A 26,905-nucleotide genomic window follows, 5' to 3' on the forward strand; every position below is an offset into this window, starting at 1 on the left:
ACATGTGCTTTGTGGACTTGGAGAAAGCGTTCGACCTGGTCCCCCGGGGACTCCTGTGGAGGGTTCTCTGGGACTATGGAGTGCCAGACCCCCTTGTACGAGCTTTCCAGTCCCTGTACAACCAGTGTCAGAGCTTGGTACGCATTGCTGGCAGTAAATTAGAATTGTTTTCAGTGAGGGTGTGACTCCGCCAAGGCTGACCCTTTGTGGCCTCAGGATTTCGTATCTGCTCTTTGCGGATGATGTGGTTCTGTCAGCTTCATTGGGCCGTAATCTTCAGCTCTCACTTGAGCGTTTTGCAGCTGAGTGTGAAGCGGCTAGGATGAGAAGCAGCACCTCCAAATCCGAGACCAAAGGTGGAATGCCTTCTCCGGGTTGGCAATGAGGTCCTGCCACAAGTGGAGGAGTGTACGTATCTCAGGGTCTTGTTCATGAGTAAGGGAAGGATGGAGTGGGAGATCGACAGACTTTGAGTGAGAGATTACTGGATTTAATTAAACTGCCTTAGAGATGTTCGTACTTCCACATTTGCTTTGTATCAATGTTATATTATAATTGCAGTTTTGTAATAATTCCTGTTTGCTTAATACTAAAATGACTGAAAAGAATAATAAAATTAGACACCCCAGTGTCTAATTTTTTTGTAAGTGGAAGTGTGTTGATGGCCAGAGCATGAACTGGAGCAGAAAGATCATCTAGTAAATCACAACCTTTTATTTTGTTTTATTTTATTTATTTATTTTAATAATGCTCATACTTCATACAAGTCTAGAAAAGCATTTATTAATTTTGATTTAATTTCAGCAGCTGATGTTTCAATGACTTCAACCTTGAAATTTTGTCTTAAACAGATGGTTAAAATCTAAGAACTCTCATCGGAGAGGATGACTAGTAAATCACTTTATAGCCTACTGTATGTGCAGGTGCACGTTCTATTAATGGCCGCGTTCCAGTTCATGGATTTGTCCGCTGATTCGCAGATCTCACAGCGCGTGGATAAGTCTACCGCACTACGGCCATGACCACGGCTGTGACACACACACATAGCAGAGATACAGACGGTGTGGGACGCAGCCGCTCTTCAAGGCACGAAGCAACAGCAGCAGCTGTCATGTGAATCAGCTGGACGAACAAGGAAGGACATAAACAACAGCACGATTCCAAATTTCTAACTCCAGGTGAAATTTCGTGCATTTCTGTGGGTACGAAACCTGATATAGTGGACATAGCCATGCATGGTAGCTTTGTATCAGTGAATTAGGGAATGAGGTGCATTTTGTGATTCCTGTGCAGATTTTGCGAAGCTATCAGCAGCTAACCGTTAGCGTTGCCAGTCACATAAGTTGGCACGCGATCGTGCCAGTAGTTGTTTCGCTGTGGGTGCCTTGTCATTGTTCTTTTATATACAGACAAACCTGTAAAATGTTTCAAATAGTGTCAGCACATACATTACAGACTAAATCATTTAGACAGAGTACAGAGTCTCAAAGGATTTAGCTACGGGCCTCTGTGCAGCCACCTTGCGAGGGGCATTTAAACCCCAGTCACTCGTGCAGTAACAAGTTAGTTAATGTTATAGCTAGGTTAGCTTAATAGCTACTTATTCCCGTCCGGGCTACTTTTGTTATATACTGTTGAAGGATCTACCATGAGCTCATGTCAAATTAAAGTCGAAGAGCACCTTAGGAGGCTGTCATGTAAATTTCAGTTAGCTGGTCAGCTGAACTAGCAAGCTACGCTATTTGTTCAGCCATTACTCGGCATCATAACAGAACGTAGGCTAGCTGCGTTGGCAGACAAAGATTAGCATAGCTACATAGACTAATGGGGTGATAATAGTCAAAGCGCAAGTCAGCCTAGATTTGTTTTACCTTAATTTTTATTGAGATTTTATCTTGGTTAAGTAATGGTCCAATATGCTACATAAACGCCACCCAGCGTTTAAATAATTAGTCTACTGTAATATCAGAACAAAGAGACTAAACTGTAGCTGCTTTTTATATTTCGTTTTCTTATTTTCACAAACTTGTGTCAGAGTGGAACTCTAATAACTGGGTCGTAGTGCAGTGAAGTAACGTAAATAGAATGATTTAAAAGGCTTGAAAATCTGGCTTCACGCGGGGAAATGTGATCCTTTGTGTTTTTGGCACTGTAAAGTCAGAGTTGGGAGTGGGATGGGTGGATGGGACAAAAACCCGAGAAGGGATATTGGCACCAGCAAGGTTCAAAGGATCACAACTACAGTTAGTTGATTCTCTACCTCCGCCTAGTGGTGAATTCACGAACCAACTGTCCCACATCTTTATACTAGTTAGATTCTGTATTTTTTTTAAAAAAAAGGAAAGAAAAAAAGACTGAATGAAAATGAATGATTCATTTTTGTCTCTTTTTATTCATCCTTCCAGTTCCCAATAATTGGTCAACATATGTTTTTCAATTTTAAAACACATATTTTTATTTGTTACTTTCCCCCCCCCCAGATTATTGCCAGTGAGATTGCAGGATGGCGGGAGCAGGGGTGTACACCCCTGCAAACCCCACCTGCAAGATTATGACTTTCCGGCCCACCATGGAAGAGTTCAGAGACTTCAACCAGTACCTGGTTTATATGGAGTCTCAGGGTGCACACCGTGCAGGTTTGGCAAAGGTAGGTAACTTTTTCAGTGTTAGCTTAGACTAAAATTTAGCCACAATATAAATAGGTGTTTTCTCTTATGGGCTTAACTTTTCATGAATGTTACTTTGGCTGATAATGCATCGTTCTGGACATTTTGAATGCTAGATTCAGTCAAACGGAAGAAAGAAGGGAATCCAGAGAAATACACTCTTTTATAACTTGGGATTTATCTGCATACCCCATTGCCAGAAAGGTTGGAAGAGTTTTTAAAATAAGACCAAAACAGTCTTTGAAATACCAATTTTACTTCTCCAAATCTGAGATTCAAGCCTGATACGCTAGAACCAATGAAAGAGGTGGTTACATTCTAAGAGCAGCTATGATTGGTTTAACTTGGACTTCACTGCTCATTAACAAAATGTTGTATTGCTATTTCAGAGACTCCCCCCCGGTCCTCCAAACTAAAATGCAACAAAAGCTTTGTGAACTGCTATTAAATGTACACAAAAACAAAGGAAATATTTTCTAGTATCTTCTCTGGCTACCTCCATTGTAATTAAGACATTTAAACAAATGTAAAAGTTGATGCACACACCAGGCTTGTACAAAATTCATAAATTAATTCAATTCATTGAATGACTTTGAATTTGAATTGACTCCGCCTCACAGGATGTTGAATTATGTGCTATCATTTTCCACAATTTGAAAATTATTACAATTTCAATTATCTGTTTTGCAGAGCGTGATTTTAATGTTGATTAAAGTTAAAAGAAGCCCATTTACTATAATAAAGTACTGTGTACATGAAGTCTCTAGAATCATATCTGAATGGAATTCATGTTGCAGTCATACGTCATATATACTGCAAAGCTTCTTTGTTAAAAATACCTCAGCTATGTATCATGAATTTCATGGAATTCCAATTCTACTTCCTGCAATTTGAATTGCAATCCTGTTTCCTGTTTGCAATCACAATTCAAATTCAAGAAATGAATTGAAATTTAGGTGAAATTCTCCTTTTAATTCTAAATTTTGTACAAGCCTGGCACACACACACTGTCTCACATATCATCACAGACACTGTGATGGTGTAGCTTCCCCTGATAATGGTCTGGATGGCCTTTCTCATCTTTGACGAGTAGAACCCAGCATCCATTTTGCTTCACAACACAGAATATGTGTCCTCTGTTCTTCTGACCATCCATGCCTGCATTATTGCATAATAGACTTCCTGGTAAAATTTCTGGATGCAGCAACCGACAGTGTGGATTTTGTGCTGATTATCATTGTTATATGATGATAATTTTATTTAGAGTTATATTTCACTATGAAGTAGCAATGTTCCAGTTGTATTTTTATCAAATCCTCATTACTTTTCTGTTTGTTTTCCAGGTCATTCCTCCTAAAGGCTGGAAGCCCCGTCGCACGTACGATGATATCGACGATTTGATGATCGATGCTCCCATTCAGCAGATGGTGGCCGGCCAGTCGGGGCTCTTTACTCAGTACAACATCCAGAAGAAGCCTCTTAGTGTGCAGGAGTTCAGGCGATTGGCTAACAGTGACATGTGAGTGTTATGGAGTTTTCAGTGAAAGAGATTTTCTTAGTGTGGAGGGATGGCTCACAAATGTTATTTCCTGGTTCTACCTGGGTAGATTATAACTATTCTTTTTTTTTTGCACAAGGTGCGCTACTGGTACATTATAGGTAAAGTTTTTTCTTTCTTTCTTTCTTTCTTTCTTTCTTTCTTTCTTTCTTTCTTTCTTTCTGTCTTTCTGTCTTTCTTTCTTTCTTTCTTTCTGTCTTTCTCTCTCTCTCTCTCTCTCACGGATAAGCTGGAGCCTTCCCCAGCATTTTAGCAGATGAAGTTCAATGTCTAGCATTTAAAATTAAGTCTTTCAAAGCTCCTAAAATCTTATTAGTTGAAAGTTTTCACCTGTAAAGGAGAAACTGTTTTTAGAATACAACATAACTCCTGCAGTACTGTTTTATATTGGGCAGTCAGAGAGTAATAGAGCTAGTAATAGTAGCATCAACATGGTTGAAATGTTTTTGTAGTTTTTACTTCAGAGTTTTTACTGTACAGGTTTACAGGTGTTGATTATACTGTATCAGATGGATACTTTTTTCTCTTTGCAGGTACTGTACACCTCGCTACCTGAATTATGAAGATCTTGAGAGGAAATACTGGAAGAATCTCACTTTTGTCTCCCCCATCTATGGTGCTGATGTCAGTGGAAGCCTCTACGATGAGGTAGACCAACTCCTTTTCTTTTTAACCATTTCTCTGCTGCTTTCTTCCTTTTTCTCTTCTTTTATATCTCTATGTTGATTTGTCATTCCATCCTTAATTAGTCTTTCTAATTTGGTTTTAGGGTTACAAATAAGATGTCAGGCATGGATGGATCCCTATACTATAGACTCTTTGCATCAATAATGGCAAGAAGACTTGAAAACATAATTCGTGATATTATAGATAATGATCAAACAGGATTCCTCAAAACCAGACAAATCCAGGACAACGTAAGGCGAGCCTTACACCTAATAAATAGTATGAACAAAAGTCGAAACAAGTCCGTTGTTTAGAGCCTAGACACGGAAAAAGCCTTCGACTTTGTTAGTTTTAATGTTTCAGTCATTCAGCTGGTGAAGAACTTATATCAATTTCCAGAGGTGAGAATAAAAATAAACAGGGATCTGACCAATGTAGCGTCCATTCAAAGAGGTTGTCTGCAGGGTTGTTGTCTTTGTCCAGCCCTGTTTGCTTTATTTATAGAACCGCTCGAGCAAGCAATTATGGAGAGGATAAAGAAATCAGAGAAATTCGGACTAAGGACACTGAATCCAAAACTTGGCTGTACACAGATGACATATTAATAACCCTCAGTCAACCACAAACCAGCTTACTCAAATTTTTGTCAAGCATGAAAACATAGTGACTGGACATAACGGACTCAGAACATCTGCTAAAACCTGTACTACTAACTGGACTTATGGTGGGGCGGGGGGGGGGGGGGGGGGGGGGGGCTGGAATCGATTACTCGGGATCATACCTATGACACTTATAAGTTAAGGACATATGGGACATTCACTGACCTGCCTGGATGCCCTGAATCTGATTTTCTTGATGTTGAATCCACTTACCATGAACAATATGTCTGTGCTACTCTTTTTTTTGTTCTCCTTTCTCTACTTTTTGTACTGTTTATAACATGCAAAAATAAAGTTAAAAAAAATTGTTGAAAAATCTGGACTGGAAATAAAGTAGTAATTATCCTTCCCAGATCAAATGAACTGGAAGCAACATCAGCGTTACAAGCACAGAAATAGTTTAATCAGTCTACAAACAGGAACACACAGTATAACCTGTGCAGACGACCCACAACAGGCTTACTCCAAGATCTCTAAAATGGTTAATTGAATTATTTAGCTGGAAAAAGTATCTGTCCCAACAAATTTTCTTTGGTTGCTAAGAAGTCTGATGTGTCATATAGTTGGGTTTACTGAAGCTTGGACAATTTCCACATTAAACAACTTAAGTTTAAAACTACATTTTCCCCAAAGCAATACCTTTTTAAAGGTCCTGTACAGTGTTCAGTATTTCACTTAAATAGAAGCAAAGTGACTAATATTTCCTCTTGATTAACTCTGCCTGCTGGCACCAACCTTCAATATTCTGATGTCATTATTTGACATGATGATTTAAGTCATGTCTAACACTGCATGTTAGATAAAGGTGTTGAGTTTCTCTTACATCTGTGGAAAAGAACAAGTAACATTTTACAGTATCTAGCCAATACAGATTTAAAAATGCCTTAGTTGACCCCACTGCCAGTATGTAGCCCAGGTCTAACCCCTGTTTTCAATCCCTAGGATGTGGAAGAGTGGAACATTGGCCATCTGAACTCCATCCTAGATGTCATCGAGGAGGACTGTGGCGTTTCCATACAGGGGGTCAACACTCCATATCTTTACTTTGGCATGTGGAAGACCACTTTTTCCTGGCACACTGAAGATATGGACCTGTACAGCATCAATTACCTTCATTTTGGAGAGCCCAAGTCCTGGTGAGTGTGGGACATTGTATTCAGCATAGGGGGTGAAACCATAAAGCTCCAGACAAAGCCAGAGCAAGCATACCACAAAGTGCAGGGTTGCATGAACTCTAGAAGAAGTTCACTTTCCCTTGCATTGCTCAGGTTTAAAATGAGGCTTGTTGCTGTGGATACAACTTATTTCCATAGCTACTAAAATTCATGCGAGCTAATTACGGTTAATTGAAAGTCATATCTCTGTGGCATAGAGAGCCTTAAAACAAATGCGTCATTTTAAAGACAAACTTCATACATTTATATACAAAACTGGTTATGCAGTAAAGATAGTATATACACAGAGTAATAAGGGAGTGTTTGGCCTACCAATACCTGCATTTTGTTCATATTTACAAGTACACAATGGAAAGTGTCAAATGGTGTCAGAACCACCTTTTATAAGAACACGAAGAGCCTGAAGAAGGAAATCAGTGTTCACAAGGAAATGGATTAATCCTGCTTTGTCAGAGTGGGGTTTTTGCTTTTATGATGCTAAACAATACAAAATAAAATCTTTGTGTCTTAGTTTGTGAGACTGTTATAACTAAAGGTGATCAACTTATTGGCTACTTTTAACATCAAAATGTCTGTTGTGTTCACTGTTAGCGGACATTTTTGACACATCTTACAGTGCTTGCTGAAACAGAACAAAAAAATGTTATACAAATGCAAGATTTATTTAATATTCTCCATTCTTATTTAAAATAGGAGTATTTATGTGGTAATGTACATATTATTTAATTTGCTTTGCCTATTGCTTTTCTTTACCCTAGTTTTGTTTACACAGTGACAGAAATGTCCGCTGCAATAACTAGGAGACTAACAGGAGACTAAATACTTGTGGGAATAGAAAATAATGCAGCTGCAGGAATTAGTCTGCATGTTCATTTTGGGAGTGTGTATGGAGCTGTGTTATTCTCCAAGAGTTGAAGGATATGGTTGGATTTCTTGGAAGCTACATTTGTTGTCCGTAACAAGGAAAAACATAACATTTACCCAGTCAGCCAATACATTTTTTTTTTTGAAGTGTGAGCAGCACCATAAAGAATTAGCTTAGGAGTACTAGTTATGTTTTTACCATTACTGCTACCTTTCTTCACCTTGTCATACTGAAAAGAGAAAACAATAAGCAATCGGTCTGGTTTTTATTCAACAGAACATACTCTGATAACCAAAGTGCATGGTGTTATGATCCGGTTGGTCACAAAATGTGTACTGCCCAACTCTTAACAGGTATTTAATGACTTATAGGGGCTCAGTAAATAGGACATTAGGGTCAAAGTAATAGAATAAACAGGAAGATGAAAAATGCAGGTGGATCAAAATGGAGATGGCTTTTTATTTCTTTGTCAGTGTGGCCTGCTTCGTTTCCTTCTCCTGCCCTGGAGGTAGTTCTGCTCATTAGAGCCGCAAACCCTGCAACCCCCACAGGGATCAGTGTCACAGCCAGACAGTGACACACACACACTTTCACACACGCACAAAAAGCAGCCTCATGTGCCAAGTACCCACACGTACTCATGCTCTTATCGTCTACTACACACACACACTAACACACACACACACAAACGCACACTGACATGGTCTCTTTTATTCTGGTGCTTCTTTGACATCTCATCTCAGGAAGGGAGCAGCTTAAAGATGCACCTCTTCTCAATTCCCCATTCTGACTCCTTTACCTCTCTCCTTCCCGTGTCACCCCCCACCTGATGTTGCATACCTGTCTAACCGTAGTGCCGTGTTAAGCTGACAGGTGATGTGATGATAGAAACGCCACAGACCTGAGGGTGGATGGAGCTAGTCAAATGAAATGCCGAGTCAAAACTTGAGAGATTTCTGTCACACTCCCTGCAACAAACCCAAGATTGTATCAGCAACATGCCACAAAATAAAGCAGACTAATGTCAACCTAATATGCCACAAACGTGTAGCTCAGCAGAAGACAGTGATGGTTATTTTATCCTCATTAATACATATTTAAAGTCTTTCCTTTTGAGATATTTCACACTATAACACGTTAAACAGTGTAACTTGTAAATGGCCAGCATCTGTCTTAAAAAGCTGTAGCAAGCAGTTAATGAGATGCTTTTAAGAGGAAATTAGAGCATGAGAAAAATTACCTTTTTATATGTTGTAAAAATTTTATTTTACCAGTTTATTGCCTGAAAATGTTGACCCCCCCCGTCATTCATGTTCCCTCCACTTGATGGCAGTATTGAAATTCCTTGTTAAACTAAAGATGTTATAAAAAGCATATTCTGAATTTCACACAGTCAAAAACAACTCACTGTGCACCATATCTCCCATTTTAACAGGTATGCCATCCCCCCTGAGCATGGGAAGAGGCTAGAGCGTCTGGCTACAGGTAAAAGATTATTCAACATTCTTTGATGTGTCTGTTTAAATTGAGTTGCTTTGGGATTTATGTCTTTTCATGTCTGAATTTGAACTCAAAACTAATCTACAGGCAAAATTCACAACAGCAAAAAGAAAATGGATTCACTTCACTTGGAAAATGTTGCTCAGGTGGTTGGTTTATTGTAGAAAAATATCATTAATATGGCAAAACTTTTTTTCATTTACCAGCAGAATTTTCTGTTTTAGTAAAACATAGCCTTTAAAAAATGGTTAAATAAGATAGAATTATTTGAATAGTTTTTCTGTTTTTCAGATCAAGTAGAAGAAAAAACTATAGAATCAATTTGTAACTTGTTTTCTCAAAAAAACTAAACCAAACAAAAAACAACTGTTGTCTCACCTGTGACCCCAAAAGAGAGCCACCGTCTGAACGAATGAAGATTATAAAACTCCTCTAAGGATACCATGCAACTTTGAGTGTGATACAAGATGTAGTTTATGGATCAGATGTTTCTAAAATATGGAGCAATTTCAAAGAAAATGGGAAGGTTTTAAAAGGGAAACATAGAGGTTGATTCAGGAAGATGTAAAAACTCAGGATAACGTGAAGCAGTATGCCTTGAAAATAGAAAATACACAACACAAAAAACTTTCAGGAACAGAAGATAATGTTTATAACTGAACTGTCAGAAACTGGCTGAAGGAAATGGGATAGAAAAAAGCTTTTGGTTGGTGTGGTCTAATAAATGTATAAAGACACCTGTTTGCAGAAAATAAACTAATTCCCCAAATCATTCATGGTGTTGGTTGATGTCACAGGTAAAGGGCCAGAGGAGGTGACAGTCATTACCGCTGCATTAATTGTACCGATTGATGCTAAAATAGCACACTTTTCTCAACCCATGTCACTCAGGAAAACAGATTAACTCAGTGACACACAAGCAGCAAATGTAATTTAAATGAAACAGAGAGAAATTCTCCATAACAAGGTTTTATCCTGCAAAGCTGATCTGTCAGTAGCTAAATGAGGACGTTAAAACCTGATTGATGGGGAATTTTTTTTCATTAGTGAATTCCTAAAAGAGTTCAGTCTGTCCCAACAGCCTCATTAGCTGCAGCTTTGGTGATTTTTTTTTTTCCTTCCCTTAACCAGACAAAATTATTTTCCATTTATCATATCCACTTATATGTTTTCCAGTACTGCAACTGAATTATTAAGTTTAGTTTGTTTGCAATTATTAGTCCCTTGTTCCAGTTAAACTTTGTGTATCTCATAAACTACCACTTCAGTTACCCTATGACATCATATAAAATGCTATATGACTAATGACTGTTGATGACTTGCATTACTTGGTGTTAACGAAAGATGGCCGCAGTTAAGGGGGAATGTTTATCGTCTCTCTCATTGTCCATCTGTCAGTTTGTTTTTACTTTTATGCCCCTTTTAATTTAAAAGTTAAATTTGCCCACAGCGGCTGTCACCTTTCATCCTCCCGCCTTTGGTGAAGAGCTTATTTTCCTGTTATGATTCTGACACTTTGGTTTCGATATTGTGTTGGTTATAGTTGATGGTTTGGTGAACAGATGTTATTATCACATTGTTTTAGCTCATTTAGCCTTTCAGCTTGCATCTGGCTACCCGCAGGAAAGCCCCCTCTGAGACTGCTGGTTCTAAACATGAAATTGGCAATTAGTGTTGCACTTTTTCCCAAATTAAAAGTTGGCTGAGGAGTGAAGGTTGAGTCTCATTTAATGCAGTTGTAATTGTAGCAGCTTTGCTTTGTGATGTTGATTAATAATTACACTGTGTAATCTTTGTTTGTACGTTACATAGTGAGGCCAAACTGAGTTGTAGACCTCAGAACAATGGGCTTCCACCACTTGTTTCACACAGATATTGTTAACTAAGGGAAATTGATCAAGAAGTCATTTCTTGGATTATAACAAAATGTTGCTGTATGATAAAAAGGGATGAAATGACTGCATGATTAATCAGCAAATTGGTAGATTTTTAATTAAATGACAGATATATTAGTGTCTCTTTGTACTTTCATCAGTTAAAGCCTTGTGTGTTTGTGTTTCTCTGTCTCTCTCTATCTCTGTCAGGTTTTTTTCCTAACAGCTTCAAGGGGTGTGAAGCTTTCCTTCGTCACAAGATGACTCTGATCTCCCCTTCTGTACTGAAGAAGTACGGCATTCCTTTTGATAAGGTAGACTCTCCACTCTTTGAGAAAACATTTAGTTCACCTTGTCTTGCCATTTATAATATCCTTTATCTACTAACTTTATGAAAACATATTTTCTTGTAGGTGAAATAAGCAATGCCCCTGTTTATAGTAGCAATCTTCAGTGATGCTGTGTTATTATTTTTATATAAATTTTTTTTTAGTAGTGTTAAGAACTGTTTAGTGTCCTGTCACTCCTCAGTTTATTCAGACTGATCTCTACCCCACTTGTTAGATTACTCAGGAAGCTGGAGAGTTCATGATCACCTTTCCCTACGGTTACCATGCTGGATTCAACCATGGCTTCAACTGTGCAGAGTCCACTAACTTTGCCACCGTGCGCTGGATAGACTACGGCAAAGTGGCCACACAGGTAACATCACACTCGCACATTCCAAAGAGTTTTATTTTCTTTCGACTTTGGAAAGGCTGACAGATAAATCATAATTAAATCTGACTGATTTCACTTGAAGTTCTGCTCCTGTAGCATCAATGACAGTAAATACATTGTGTGTTAAACACAAGTGCAGCCGCTTCATGTTTTTCTTTTGTCCTCTGTCTCCCCTCTTCTAGTGCACATGTAGCAGAGACATGGTAAAGATATCCATGGAACCCTTTGTGAAGCGTTTTCAGCCTGACCGGTATGCTAACTGGATGGTGGGCAAAGATTCAACGCCTATAGACCACACCCAAGCCACTCCCAGTTCAACACCAGAGCTGCAGAGCTGGTTACAGAGACGCCATAAGACCAAGTCTACAAACAAAGGGTACTGAGACAGCGTTCATGCTGTTTTGAATGCTACTTTAGTGATGGAGAGTGGTCTGCTGCAGCTGGCCGGGAGGTTTCAGTTTAGAGGAGTGGTGCTAAACTGTGTGAATGGGAAAAAATCTGGATATGGATCACATCATAATAACTGGCATTTAATGTATTTGGCAAGAATTATTGAGCAGCAAAAAAAAAAAAAAAAAAAAACCACATTCATGGGTTTTAAGTCACAAAAATCTGCATTTCCTTTTATCACTTGTCAGTATAAATGTGGGCTATGAGTCTCCATCATCTTTGATCTCTTCCCTCATACAGCAGCAGCCACTCTCGAATGCGCTCCAAGCGCCTCAGGACCACAGAGGAGCCAGTTGGCCTGGATGGCAGCTCGGTGTTGAACAGCAGCAAGAGGAAAAGCCAGGGTGGTCCGTCTGCTCCCAAGGTGCGAAAATCTGTGGCAGGGACAACTTGCAAGGAAGAGAAGGAGAAGAAGAAGGAAGCTGAGTCCAAGCACAACCAGAATCCAAACTTTGTTCAGCTTGCTAGTAAGACTGACTAATTGTGGTGAGAATGTGTGTGTGTGTGAACAGGACAGTCTATTTACTAAATACTAAATTACTAATTATTAAACAAAAGCTTATTTATTGACGGTTGATGTGGTTTGTCCTATCCTTCGCAGGTCCTTGCAGACAGATGTGTGTGGTCAAGGTAAATCGTGTTGAGAGCAAATGTTTGCGGTTTTCTAATAAGGACGTGTCTAGTAACCCCCCCTCCACCTCACCTGCTTCACCACTGAAGAATGAAACAATTATCGATCCCCAGTACCTCTCAGGATCAGGGGTTACAAGCAGGACTCCTGAAGGACTCAGACCAAGTCCTGAGGCTAATCAGATGCATCTGAGAATCAAGGAGTCAGTGTGTTGCTCCGCTGTACCTCAAGACCTCCCAGATTGTGTAAACTCTACCAGGGTTCCTCCTCTGGAGGCCAAAAAACTCAGCTCACCTTCACATGCAAACACTTCATCTGAGACTGTAATAGACTCCAAGCTGTCTGCTTCCTCATCTTCAAGCCTAACTATAAACATGGGCAACAGCACAAACACAGGTACAAAGAAATGCACTAACACTGTTAAAGCGGGGAAAATGGACACACATGTTAAACCACACTCCGCTTCAGATGCACTTTCTGATCTCAAGATTGAGCCAGCAGAGGGCGATAGCTGCACACCAGGTGGATCTTCCTCTGCCTCTCAATGCATTTGGAATGGAGGAAAAGGCAGCATTGAGGAAAGACTTTTCCCTCCTCTTCTGCAGAGGAATGCAGTGGATATGCCACAACTAACACCAGAACCAGCTGATAAGGTTGGAATTTGCCCTTTACCACCTGTGTTAACCCAAGAGATGCCCTCCCTCACCCCTGCTGATGATGGGCTGACTGATTTCCCAAAGTCTACATTGTGCAGCCACCAGAGCGCACCTGTGCTACAGAGGGAGACGCCAACTGGCTCTCCATCTTCACAAGGAGCCAAAGAAGATCATTTAAAACCATCAACAGAACCTTGTGCAGCAGAACATGCCAACTGCTGGCATTTAGATTTACCAATTAGTTGTGAAGAGGCTGCAATGTCTGGTTTAGAGGGAAGCATGCCTCATTTAACTGCCAGTGGTTTGCACAAAATAACATCTGGTGCTGACCATGAAATGCTAATAATACCTGCAGCTGCTCCAGAAAAGGATCACACAAAGCTGGAAAAAAGGACTCCTGGACAGTTAGTTCATAGAACTGCTCCTCAAAGAGAGCCACAACCCAGCTTACCAGATACAAATAAAAAGAACTCCAAAGACCCAGCTCAAAGAGACTCCCTTCTAGCCCCCATCACTCCTTTATGCAATCAAAATGGCAACCACTCATCGTTACAACTTAATCACCACTCCACATACTCCTCCTCCCTTTGTAATTCCCAGAATGAATACATGGAACCAAAAACCTTCTCCGGTAGCGTCTGGAAAAACTTTAATTCCCAGTGTCCTGCGGTTCTCATCCAGAGTCTGCACTCAGAGCTCCCTTCTGACTTCTCCCACGACCCTCTGTCTTACACCATGTGGACCGAGCCACAATGCAAAGAGGTCACAGACCTGGAAGATGCAGCAAAAGACCTCCGTCAGTCAGAAAACCAGGAAAATGAAGGTGGGCCTCTAACTTGGGCCCAACTTGAGCCCACCTCTCTTCTTTCAGTTGGTACTATGGATCCTCTGGGACTTTGTGACGATTATGCTCTACAACGAGATGACGTAGATGGGACTGAATCCCTGTCACTGAGTAGGGAAGCTGGGAGACAAAGGGAGGCAGAGGAGCGTCTACACTCAGAAATGGCAGCTTCTTCTGTCAGGACAGGAAGGGGAGAACAGGATGGGGTGTCCGATATGGAATTAGGGGGATTCGATGGTGAAGATGCAGAGCAGCAAAGTAGTGCTAAAGGAGAGAGCAGCAGCGATTCATCTGAGGAGGAAGAAGAAGAAGAGGAGGAGGAGGAAAATGATGAAAGTAGTTATGAATGTGAAGAATCAGGCCTGGAACCTGGGGAGGTTTGTGCTGTGAGTGTTTTTTACACTCAGTTATAATCAATCAGACTTTTGCTTGACCTTCATACAAATATAGATAATATTTATATTCACATATGTGCACTGATAACATTTCCGTTTCTGTGTCAGTACCCTGCCATGTCAGCAAAAATGACCACTAAGAGCTGGCGTCACCCACTAAGGAAACCCACCGCAAGAGCAGTGCCCACTGCTGTCAAACAACAGACTGCCAGCGACGAGGGTGGGCACATTCTCACACACACACACACTTGCAGTTCATTAAGAGTTACTGCCACAGACAAGTAGTGTGAGCCAGACTAATTCGTGTTCATTTCACTAAAAACTGCAGGACATTTTCTGTTGTGTTGTGCTTCAGCGTGTGAAAGGACCAGAAACCATCACCCAGAAAAGGATGACTCACAATGAGCCAGAATGCAGCAGCCATAAAGTTCGTTTAGATTATTTGGCTTTGCAGGCAAAAAAAAATACATTTTCTGTGTTTTAACATGTTATGTCTAAAATTATACATAAGCAATTATTCTTCTTTCTTAATGTTGTGTGACAACAAATGAGTTGTTTTTGTCAGGTGAAACTCGGTACTCTCACACAGTGAATCCTTTGTCTCTGTGGTCCTCACTCTCTCGTCCTCATTTTTCAAATTATACGTCCCCCTCAAATGATTCTCCTGACGTCAATGCACACATAAACCAAACTGATTTCATTCTCAGGGCTACCACAGAGCAGTGACTGTGTGATTGATAATGTGTTTGTTTTCATGGTTTAATGATGTTGGAAGGAGAGCCCTCCTTAGCAACTACACATATATACACGCACACACATACACGCTCACATTTGTCATCCCCATGGTTGTGAAAAATGATGAATAATTCTGTAGCCACTGTAGTTGTTTATCCCTGAGTAACAAATGACAATGAAATGACTGTGGCTGAGAGAAACTTGTTTTATGATGATGAGCAAGCTTAATTGTTTTGGGCCGTTTGGTAAGCAGACAGGCGCTTGTTTAGTAAAAATGAAGTGGAGGAAGTTGTTAGTGCTGTGAATGAATTAGATCTGACTTGGCGCAGTTATAAGTGTGATGTTTAATGTCGTCTTTTTTATTATCTACAATAAAAGGAATCAAATGGTAAAATATTAAGAAGTTGGATGTTTAAATTAAGAAAATCTTAGATATTCCTGATTTTCTTTTTTTTGTTTTTTTTTGGAATGTGTTTTGCTGTTTTTATCTTTTCAAGCAGATGAGCTCATGTATACCTTTTTTTGCGTGTGTGTCTGTGTGTGTAATCATGAATAACTTGATTCTTAATCTTTGTTTTGGTCTTCACTCAGAGCCCCCTGAAGCTAGCCTAGCAGATGAGGAGGAGCAGGAAATGGAAGCATGGGCAAAGCCCCTTGTCCAACTTTGGCAAAACAGAAAGAGCTGCTTCACAGCAGAGAGGGAGTACAACGCTCACGCAGCCACCATGCAGCCATACTGTGCTGTGTGCACACTCTTCATGCCCTATTATCAGGTAACTTAGTGATGCACCATTTTCCTGGTACTGTTTCTTTCCTTTTTGTGAAACGGGCTTAAATAACATGACGAAAGAAGCAAACAGCAGCTGAATAATTGCAAGTGAGTTGCAAGTTTCAACTGGCCATCCAGGATTATAACTTTTATTATAAATAGGGACAGCAAACATTTAGTCATCTGCCTTCTCTGTCAGTAATCCACTCTGTTTAGGTCTCCAGAGAAACATAAAAATAACCGAGTTTCTTCCTCCTACAGGCTGAAGACAAAGCTGAGGACATTAAATCTACCACAGCTAAGGATGCCTCTGAATCATCCTCTCCAACGAAGGGCCCTTCACCTCCCTGCAGGGGGTTAAAGAGGACCAAGCCCCTGGTCCCTGAGATCTGCTTCTCTTTCCGGGAGCAGAACTGCCCCCCAACTCCTACTAACCCTCTGCTGCAGGAGGATGGAACCTCCCCTCTTCTCTCCTGCCAAGGCTGTTGCCTGCAAGTCCACGCAAGTACGTATGCACAGGCAAGAGTAGCGTGCAGATCTAAGTGTGACTGCGATGCACGTGTTACATAGCTGCTTAACTTCATGGGGTTTATTTACCACCCACTAGATGAAGCAACATTGTTTGTTTGGACATGTTGTGCTCGTCTCTGATGGCATCGTTGGAGGGTCAACGGGTTTAAATCCTGACTCACTTGCTTAGTGTTCCACCCCCCTTTCTGTTATTTTTTCCTTCTCTCTTTCTCTCTCTCTCTGTGGTTAGAAGTATTTTATTTCCCTGTCAGCTGAATGAGGGTGAATCCTTTTTCTTCACCACAGACAGTTCCTCTTTAAAAGCCTCGAGCCAGAAACAAGCTCTAACATACACATCCCTGTCCTTTTCACTGTAGACACAGATGCTATGTGTCGGGCATTATCACAATCCCTCAGTGACACATTCACACAAACAACCCCACATCTTGTTCCCTTACTCAGCGTCCTGCATCCATAACTTTAAAATGACATTGCTTCTTCCAAAAAGTCAGACTGTATCAGTGATATTGGTGTTGATCCCACCACACATTTTTGTCTGCATGGTTTTGGGTGTTGCGTATGAACTGTGTGGTGTGTGCACAACAGCTGTACTGCATTTGTATTTACTTGGTTTGTGTGAGCGTGTGGGAGTAAGAAATGAAGCGCATGTCATTTGACACTGATGAAAAAGCCGCAAGTTTGGTTTTGAGATTCAAGAATAAGTACAAGTAGATGTCGCTTTTCTCTCTGCAGTGATATTTAAACTCTGGAAAGGAAACGAAGGTGGGCTCAGATTTTACTTTGGGTTTTGTGATGGATAGTCGAAGAAAAGAACAGAGACACATCCACATACACAGACTTAACGTCTCGTTTTATAAATGTAAAATTTCCCCTTGCTTACATATCTAAAGCCCCCAGAGGATGAATTTGAACCAGCTTTTAAAAGAATCACATTTGTTTTACTCAATTAAATTCTGAATGTTTTTCTGTTTGAGGCTTCCAGCATGTTTTTCTTTCTTCCTCCCTGTGCTCGGCCACGCTAAGAAAACGGACCAAAACTAGACAATATAGACAGCATAAAGAGGCATCTGAAATGAAAGCACTGTTTTGTATGAGATAAACACACAGAGGTGTCTTATAAAACATCAATCAATACAGACACAGTAACTCTTCCTCTCGTATGGTTCTCCTTTTTCTGTCTTGACCACACAAACATCCCCCCACACACACGCAGACCACCAAGTTCTCAATTTCCCCTTAGTCTGCCCCAGTGTGCCTGTCTACATGGAACAATACCACTTCAATAACAGTAAAAAAAAATCTGTGGAAACAATGTTGATGTGGCGTTTTGTTCCCAGCTTTGTAACCTAACATTTCCTGTCAAGTCTGTTGATTCATTGATGAAACGCACCCTGCTTTGAGCTTAACAGCCGAGCAGTATTTGAGTAAATGATTGATTTTTTTTTTCATCCATGCCTCCCTCCCTTAGGTTGCTACGGTGTTGCAGCAGATGACATCAGTGAACAGTGGTCATGTGATCGCTGTACAGAAGGAGGCTTTGCAGCAGTAAGATCGTTTATGCTTTTGTTTGATTGAATATTTAACTTTTGGGTTAGTGAAGTGTTAATAGGAAGTTAATTACTGATTAAAAACTCATGCAAATGAAGTTATTTGAACTTTTTTTTCAATGCGATCTGCACAAATATACATGAACTACTAATTCTAATTAAACTATATTGTGTTTCCTACGTGCACTGAAGCAAATTTAATTTAAAGTTGCAAGGTTTTAACAGAGTTTGTATGTTAATTCATCTTTATAACACACAGCTTCCTGAAAATATGATTTGGTACCATTTGTTAATTGTAGTTGTGTTTTTATGTGAGCCTGTGTAAAGATTTTGGTTACTCAATTTTTTCTCTCTGTGTTCTCAGGAATGTTGTCTCTGTAACCTCAGAGGTGGAGCTCTGAAGAAAACCCAAAACGACAAGTGAGATGTGCTTTTGTTCAGTGATTATCTCTGCATATTCATCCCTAATCTCTAGAGCTCTACACAATGAATTGTCTGTGTGTCTTAATCATCATAATGTATTAACTTATTTTTATGTGTGTGTTTGTGCAGATGGGCCCATGTGATGTGTGCAGTAGCACTGCCAGAGGCAAGGTTCAGGGATGAAGCCAAGAGGAGTCCCATTGACATCAGCAGGATCACAATGCAGCGATATAAACTGGTGAGAGGTGACACACACATACACCCACACACACTCTCACACAGTCCTTGAGGACTGGCTTGGTCTAATTAATGAAGTGTTCACAGTCCTAATTAACAGTGTGAGATGAACATGCCCGCAATCAAAGCTAGATAATTAACCACTAGTGGGGTTGGGAGTGTGTGTGTTGGGGAGGGTTTTGTGTGTAGGTCTTTCTTTTCTTGTGTTTGTGTGTGTGTGTTTTTTTTCCTTTGGACATGTGTAGGTTTTTGTCTGCCTACTTGTGTGTAGGTGCATGCATTTGTGCATTTAGAGTGTGTTTTTGCTTAATGAGAGAGCTGGTGTGTGTCTCAGCAGACCTGACATGTTGCCACTATAGTTAGCTCTGTGCTGCAGGCGCTGTGGTAGCTCAGCAGAAAGTGAGGTGTTCAAAAGTACTTCCAGCACAGGATGGCTAACAGAGGTTAAATACTGACTTGTCTGTCAAATCCCAGCTTTTTTCAAGATTATATATTTGAGTAATTAAAATGTTTTAGTCCAAGACAGTTCTGTCAAGTTGTGTTTCAGAAACAGATTTTACACACAGCCTCTTAGGGCAAACCGACAGTGCTAGCTATGTTCATCCACTGACTCTAGATGGAAGACAAAGTTTGTGGACAAAGTGACCCACAGGGTATTTACAGAGATGTGGGACGCCGCACTGAAATTAGGCTCATTTGGATTTGAAAGCACAAACCGCAAAGTTTTTTCACATCCATGGGCCAAAAGTGTGAACAGAATGATTGTTGTTCTGACTGGAAAAGGCTGTATAGCTCATAAAAGGCCCAGACACAGACCTGCTTGGTGGTGAAAATGTAAGGACTTGACTTCTTTTTCAGGTTATCAGTGTTTTCCTGCCTTTGTGGTTAGGGTTAGGGTTAGTTATGTCAAGTATGTGATAGTGCTTAGTTTATGTCCAGATTATGCTCTGCCTCGTACGAGTATTAAAAGCAGGTTCTTGGGCAGTCTTTTCCTTTTGTACTATTTAAATTGCCTCTAATTAACAAGCTTCTGGAAGGGCTCTTTTCATTCGATGATAAAACAGATGGTTGGTTTTTAAAACATCTCTGAGAAAATAAAGATAGAAATAAATGATAATCCCTCTATCACTCAGCACAGACTTTCTCTTAATAGACCTAAAAAAACTTGTTTTTTGTCAGGTGTTTAACTTTACATGATCTTTGCTTCATTATGTGTATTTTCCCTTTATGAGCCATGTGTTTAAAAGTTTGCATTGGACCCATTGCCCCTGCATCAGCCCAGAACATTTATAATTCACCATCACACAACACACACATTCATAATTTACTGTGGGAATGTTCTTAACGCATGGCTCAACACAGGCACCCAGATACACTCAGCAGAAGGCAGAAGCACGAAGAAAACTGGTTTGACTTGCTCACACTTTAAAACTTTAAATTACTCTGACATATTTACTCTACTTTATGTTCTCTTATGCATCAGTTTTCCACCTAAATTTGTATATGAAATACTCATTTAGACACATTTTGCACACACAAGGGAATGTTTTCTGGGCCAGCTGCAGTCTCGTCATGTCGGCCTCGAAAGGTAGACAAGACAGTCGTGGCAGTTCGTCAGCATCTTCCTGTCCATTATGAAGGAGATATGTGAAAAGGCTGGATGAAATATAGGCCAAGTTACTCATCAAGACAGCTGTTGACTGGAAGTCCCTCAGTTGACAAAGTGGAGCAGCAAGGAAGCAACAGAGGTTTTATTAATGGGTAGAAAGGATAAAATCAGGGATTTTTATTACCATTTTAAATTTTTATATTAAGCATTTACATCCATTCTTGGTTTGCCTTGCAAGAGGAAAAGATGAATAACCTCGATATTCATCCGATATCTTAATTAAGCTAATCTGATCACACTGAAAATGAAAACAGCACCGCCAGAGATAGAGGTTAAATTATATATTTACTTTTTAAAATGAAAGAATTCAAGCAATAGGAGAGGAGATGGGGAAGGAAGTAAAGTGTAAAATACAGTGACTACTGAAACCATGAAATTGTTGTGCAAAGAGAAGGAACAGAAACCCAAAAAAGCATCTCCCTTCTAAAGTACTGAGGACATTTGGGTTTTGAACTTAAAAAAATATATACACTCTGCAGATTATGTGGGGGAGAAGTCTAGAAATGCTGACCACATACAGTTAGACTGCAGTAGCATTGTTGCTACAGTCTCTGTTGTCACATTTACACCTATGATGTCCTCAGTTTTCCACTTTCACTACATTAAAATCACGTTAAGCAATTAAAGAAACAATTTTTTTGGCTCCTCCTTACTATAAAATGTAAGTTGCACCTTGAATTCAGGCCCTCAGCGGTCAAGCTTTACGACTGACGACTTGGTCTCGTCTGTGTTTACAGAAGTGCATCTATTGTCGTAGCCGCTGCGCAGGGAAGCGGCAGGCAGGGGCTTGTATCCAGTGCTCATGTGGCCGGTGTCCCACCTCCTTTCATGTGACCTGTGCCCATGCTGCCGGTGTAATCATGGAGCCGGATGATTGGCCGTATGTCGTGTCAGTCACCTGCCATAGACACCAGTCACGGAGTTCTTCAGCTGTAAGTTATAGGATAGTGGTTTACTGCAGCTGAGAGGTCAACATGTGGGCAATTTGTTAATCTTGTACAGAACAGATAAGGCTGGTTGACTCTATTGTAAACATGTACTGATTTGATAGAATCTAACCAAGATCTCTCCAAGAGATAATTGTTTTCAGTGTAAAATCAGCATCAGTTGTTGGTGTGTAAATAAAAACATTTCTTTATTGACTAGCAGCAGCTGTAACAAAGAGGAAATTGTTCAGTTTTGTAGGAGACAAATAAGTGTACATCCTGTGCAAACTGTCTGAACACAGACTATGAATTTGTCTAACATTGCTCCATTATTTACTGCAAAGGATTATTGATTACTTCTGCTGCAACAGATCAAAGGAAAAAAAAAATTCCCACCTCAAGTGAAAACAGCTTGAAAACAGTGTTGACATAATTATATCAGGATGGCCATGAGTGCTTTTAATGTCAGGGATGTAACTTCACAGAGGTCTTAGTGGATGAATTGAAGGAAAATCTCCTTATTTTAATGAAGCGCTAACACCACTGAAACAGTTTAATAAAAGATAACTTACACAGTAATATTTAAAGCATATTTTTTTTTTATCTTTTATTGCAACTAACTTGTTTTACGCACCCTAAAAACAATCTGTTGAAACTAATCTTCATATAAACATAAATGTAAAATATATTTCCCTTAACTACACTGGGTTCATCATATCACAAATGAAATACTGCAGATCCAAAGAGATCTCAACCTGTGGAAACATGAAAATCAAACTGTAAATAGGACACTGACTGATGGCTTTCTTCTCGTACATGAGCATCATTGCTGCTCTCTCCTTCCTTTCTGTACCAGAAACAGCGGGCGTGCCAAACGTCCATCTCACTGGGCCAGACGGTGATCTCCAAACACAAGAACCTGCGCTACTACAGCTCCAAAGTCACCCAGATCACCTCCCAGACGTTCTACGAGGTCATGTTTGATGACGGCTCTTTCTCTAATGACACCTACCCGGAGGATATCGTGGTGAGGTTCAGTTTTAATTAGACACAAGCTCAAGGGATCTCCCCACAGTTGTATAAGGTCATGAAATGACACGAATGAAATGAGAAATGCTTTATTATTCCCCTAAAAGAAATTATATGAAATTTTTCTTCTCAGGTATTTAACTCCAAAATTTCAAAGGCTTATTTTTATTTATTTATTTTTTTAAACAGGAAATATGAGATTTTTTTTATTTGGTCTCATGTTTTTGTCATGAAACAAACAGAAACACAGCTGAGTTGTCATGGTAACGTGCAGACAACATGATTATTGTGTGTTATATCAAAGTAATAAAAAAATTCTATTATGCTTTAAAATCTGACAAATCATCTTAATTTAAAAAATAGTTTAACAGCATTTGCACCATATTTTGTTGAAATTTAATATGATAAATAATCTTTTAGACTAATTTTCAACATTTCAGAATTTAAAATAGTGACTTGTTGTGTAATTTAACCTGAAGGTTTTTGGGTGACTATAAAATAGATCCATTTGTTTATTGTTTTATATTGTATTTTTTATATATTATATTAAGATGCATCTTGGAAAGACTTGAGGCGTGTGGATTGTTTAATATTGAAGTTTAATCTGTTTGTGGCATCAGTCTTAAACCCAATAAGCTTATTCCTACAAGTTTCCCATACTACGTATATAAACTATACACACTACATTAGGAAAAGTAAGCCATGGAGATGGTGGTAGTGGAAACACTTCACAGCAGAATTGGTTGGCTCTTTCACCTAATTTAAAAATTTCTCCAACTCCTGATTTCCGTTTGCTCTTTTCTTATTTTACCTCTAAAAGATGTATATATATGTTTAAGAAATCTGAAATATTAGAGCCATGAATAAATCTGAAAAATAATGTTCTGATTTGCTTAAATTTCCAGCTGATACATTGTAGTAAATAATGTATTGAAAAGTGCATTTTTGGGTATTTTCTTTCCAGGAGTAAAGAGACGCGATAACAAAGAAAAATATCCGGGAAAATCTCCAAATTAATTAGAGAACGTTAAAGCAGTGATCCATCTAAGCATGTAAGAACCGAAAGGAGCTTTGCAGACCTACTGTCTATGTAAACCTTAATTAATGATAGATACACCAGATTTCTGTGTAGTCTTTTTCCCAGAGGACACTTTTTACTTGCTCAATAATGTGTTCTAACACTGGAAATGTGACCCATCTTCTATAAAAGTGGCCTGATAAATGACTCTCCGAGTGGCTGTAGTATTTGGCACAGAGATTTCTTCCAACATTACAAGTTGTTTTTCTTGAGCTCTCTGGTAGGATAGAAATAAGTTTCAATTAAAATGAGTCATGACACTAACCAAAAGTAATCTTAAAACTTAAAAGTAGTGTTAATTCACACCTCACAAGCAGTAGTTTCAAGTTCAGGCCACAAAGATGAAATATGATTCATTCATGTTCATAGTTCACCATAAATTTATAGTTTATGATCTTCCTTTAATGGCACAAAGAACTGTGGAGCAGTGAAGTGATCAGATGCAGGAGCATCTCTACATTTATGTGTTTTATTAGTAATCGCCACCACACTTGTACAAAGCCTTTCTTTGATTGTTTTTAACTAAGTTTTTTTGAGAGGTTCTGGTCCTTTTACAGGCTTAAATAAAGACGGCTTTGCTTTTGTAGCTCACATTCATACTAAGTTTCTTATCATGACAGTTCAGCTTCTGTCAGGTCAAATCAAACAGAAATGGATGCAGATGATTATAAGCTGCAAAGTTCTAACAAAATAGTTTTTCCCCAAACGCCAGATAAAAGAAATATTTTTAAAACCATATTCTGGTTCAGAAAACCATCAGCGTGCAAGCTGTGGCAAAGAAGCTGCATCAGTGGAGAGCCAGCAAGATGCAACCAGTTTAACTGAGCTATAGGAGCAGCAGAACAAGGCCCATACAGCCAACACTGATGCATTACTAGGAAAATCTGTGTGACGTGAAAGGGTGCTACTTGACTCTAACTTAACAAAACACTCGTGGTTCTATTGAGCTGTTTGGGTTAACCTCATGAAGTTCATGTTCACCTCGTTTGGTTAAAGTTTTTGTCTCCTTGTGCAGTTTAAGAGAAAGTCTTAAACATTTAAACCTTTTCTGACATAAATCCAACACTTGCCTCTTATGTTTCAGAGCAGAGACTGTGTGAACCTCGGTCCTCCAGAAGTTGGGGAGACTGTTCAAGTAAAATGGCCTGACGGGCTGTTCTATGGTGCTAAATACCTGGGATCTAGCGTCTCCTACATGTACCAGGTATGCATGTATGTGGGCAGTTTTCATGTGGGCTGGAGGAGACAGAGAAATGACCCAGTTGTGCAGATTTTATCTTTTTCCCACTGGAACAGTTGTAGGTCAGAGTAGCAACGCATTAGACTTGTTGAACTTCCCTAACATCAGAGGTATTGTGACTCCTGACGTTGTCAGGGTCCCTCGGTTTTATGTCCGGGGAAGCAGAGACGCAAAACCAGGACATTTGGGAAGGAGACTTGAAGCTGGAACGGCTAAATAGATTGAAGATGATGGGAGGGTAAAAATACAGATACGTAGGAGGAAAGGTGTGCAGACACAGTAATAGAAAACATGTTGAGAAAATCAATGTTGAGGGTGAGAGGAAGAGGACGAAGACGAGGAGGAGGTGACAATCTACATTATTCAAACTCGCTGAATTATTCACTGAGCTCAGAGTCTTGGGGCTTCCACTTAAAGCTTTATTTAGTCGAGCTGGGCGTCAATTAGTTATGCATAAATGCATCCGTGACGCACACACTCAGCTGAACACGGGTCAGATAGTTCTTTTAAAGGCTGAACAAGAATTGTCCATTGTCATGGTCTGTTTTAGATCTGACACAGTTTCAGCCTGAGCTTTATATAAAAATCTGGAATTTCTTGAGCATAAAAGTTAAAGTTTAGAAAATCTGGGCTCTTAGATTTAAAAAGTTTATTTGAAACTGCATTAACGGCGTTTTTATTATCTCAGGTGGAGTTTGAAGATGGGTCTCAGGTGCTGGCAAAAAGGGAAGATGTCTATACGTTAGATGAAGACCTCCCTAAGAAAGTGAAGCGCCGACTCGTAAGTGTTAGACGTGCTCGGAAACGTGAGTTTGATACTCTGATGGCACGAACACTGAGCTGAAACTTTTCTCATGACTCACCAGCGTTTTCTCCTGTTTTGTTTTCTAGTCAACGGCCTCAAGCATGCGTTTCCAGGATGCCTTCTTCACCACGCAGGGGGAGAGGAAACGACACAGGACGCCAAATTCCCGTTTCCAAAATGACTATGTGGCCCTGCCAGGCCTCCGTACAACTGCCAAAAGCACATGGGAGCAGCGCAGCCACAAAGGGAAATGAAGTCATGGAGAAGGACTGATGACAAACGAATGCACTGAGTTAACAGTGGATGTACAGGAGAGGTTGTTTTGTGCGAGTGTATGGTTGTAAGATTTTTGGATCCACTTCCGTGTTAACAGCTACAGCCCACAAAGCCCCCGTGCAAAGCTCAAGATTACAGGAAGTGATGACAAGGGAGTGGGAGACTTGGATTGTGTGGATGCTGATTTGTGAGTGCTTGTACATTTTAAGCCAGTGATCGGTGTGGTTGGTGTGAAGGGCTGGAGAGGAACTCTGATAGGACTCATACACAGCAGGTTAACAGAGGGCGCTGCTGCCTCAGTTGCCTCGAGCTTTCAGATCCATCAGGGAAATTAAACGTGACTTACAAATGTCACACAACCCTTTTTGAATTATACTTTTTTTTTTTCCTTTGTAAATCAGAAGTTCAAGTTTTTCTAAATAGCCCACCTATAGTAGCATTATTTAAGTGGGGGTCTTTAATTTCTAGTTTTGATTATGAATGTTTATGTATTTGGTTTGTAGTATTTTCCTCTTGTTTTCCTCGCATGTTCTACACTGTCTAACTGCTTCTGCTGGGCCCGATCCGATTACACTACGATGGCTTCCTCTCTGCATGTTTGTTCTTTTTAATGGATGTGGGAATTCTGTCATTTGGAAACGGAAAAAGACAATGAGCGAACATGTTCATATGGGAACATGTACAGACAGGAAGCCATGCCCTTGTGTTGGATTTTACCCTTTAAACGTGAAATGCTACTGTTGCTCTGTTGAATGAGACACATTGTTGAAATTATTTAAAATTTGTATTTATTTTTGGCTTGCTATATTGCTATAACTATTGCTAACTGCTGTAAGAAAAACAATAAAAATCTTTTTTCTTTTTTGTTTTTAAAATAGTAAAATTCTCCCACTAAGAATTGAACTGGATGTTTCAGGAGTCATAAAGTTTGTGGCTTTTTGAGACACAAGTTAGGGGAAAATGTTTTTGAAGATGACAAAT

The 26,905-nt window shown here is 39.7% G+C and overlaps 1 protein-coding gene across 9 annotated transcripts; it reads left to right on the forward strand.

Moving 5' to 3' along the window:
• The first annotated feature begins 961 nt into the window (after positions 1-961).
• Positions 962-26,883, forward strand: kdm4c (lysine (K)-specific demethylase 4C). 9 transcript variants are annotated; one of them, XM_041982731.1, is made up of 22 exons: positions 976-1,202; positions 2,481-2,647; positions 4,010-4,185; positions 4,758-4,872; positions 6,492-6,685; positions 9,025-9,074; positions 11,174-11,277; positions 11,528-11,665; positions 11,866-12,059; positions 12,374-12,600; positions 12,735-14,650; positions 14,768-14,879; positions 15,986-16,167; positions 16,425-16,668; positions 18,163-18,239; positions 18,606-18,661; positions 18,794-18,902; positions 21,308-21,502; positions 22,353-22,523; positions 24,688-24,807; positions 25,532-25,624; positions 25,735-26,883. In XM_041982731.1, the coding sequence occupies exons 2-22, from the start codon at positions 2,504-2,506 to the stop codon at positions 25,900-25,902; spliced, it is 4,785 nt and encodes a 1,594-aa protein (XP_041838665.1). In that variant the 5' UTR covers positions 976-1,202; positions 2,481-2,503; the 3' UTR covers positions 25,903-26,883. The 9 variants fall into 9 exon arrangements, 8 of the variants coding, with proteins under 8 accessions (XP_041838672.1, XP_041838670.1, XP_041838665.1 ...); XM_041982735.1 differs by having other exon boundaries at positions 976-1,178; positions 25,532-25,649; XM_041982730.1 differs by having other exon boundaries at positions 976-1,178.
• The last annotated feature ends 22 nt before the right edge of the window (positions 26,884-26,905 follow it).

The sequence above is a fragment of the Melanotaenia boesemani genome, chromosome 4 (genome assembly GCF_017639745.1).
Source record: "Melanotaenia boesemani isolate fMelBoe1 chromosome 4, fMelBoe1.pri, whole genome shotgun sequence".
NCBI lineage: Eukaryota > Metazoa > Chordata > Actinopteri > Atheriniformes > Melanotaeniidae > Melanotaenia > Melanotaenia boesemani.

Excerpts from the sequence above, each read along its gene's own strand:
- kdm4c (XM_041982731.1), top strand. The coding sequence starts at position 2,504 with ATGGCGGGAGCAGGGGTGTACACCCCTGCAAACCCCACCTGCAAGATT. Across the intron at positions 2,648-4,009 it reads ACCGTGCAGGTTTGGCAAAG|GTCATTCCTCCTAAAGGCTG; the intron begins GTAGGTAACTTT and ends TTTGTTTTCCAG. Across the intron at positions 4,873-6,491 it reads GTGGAAGCCTCTACGATGAG|GATGTGGAAGAGTGGAACAT; the intron begins GTAGACCAACTC and ends TTCAATCCCTAG.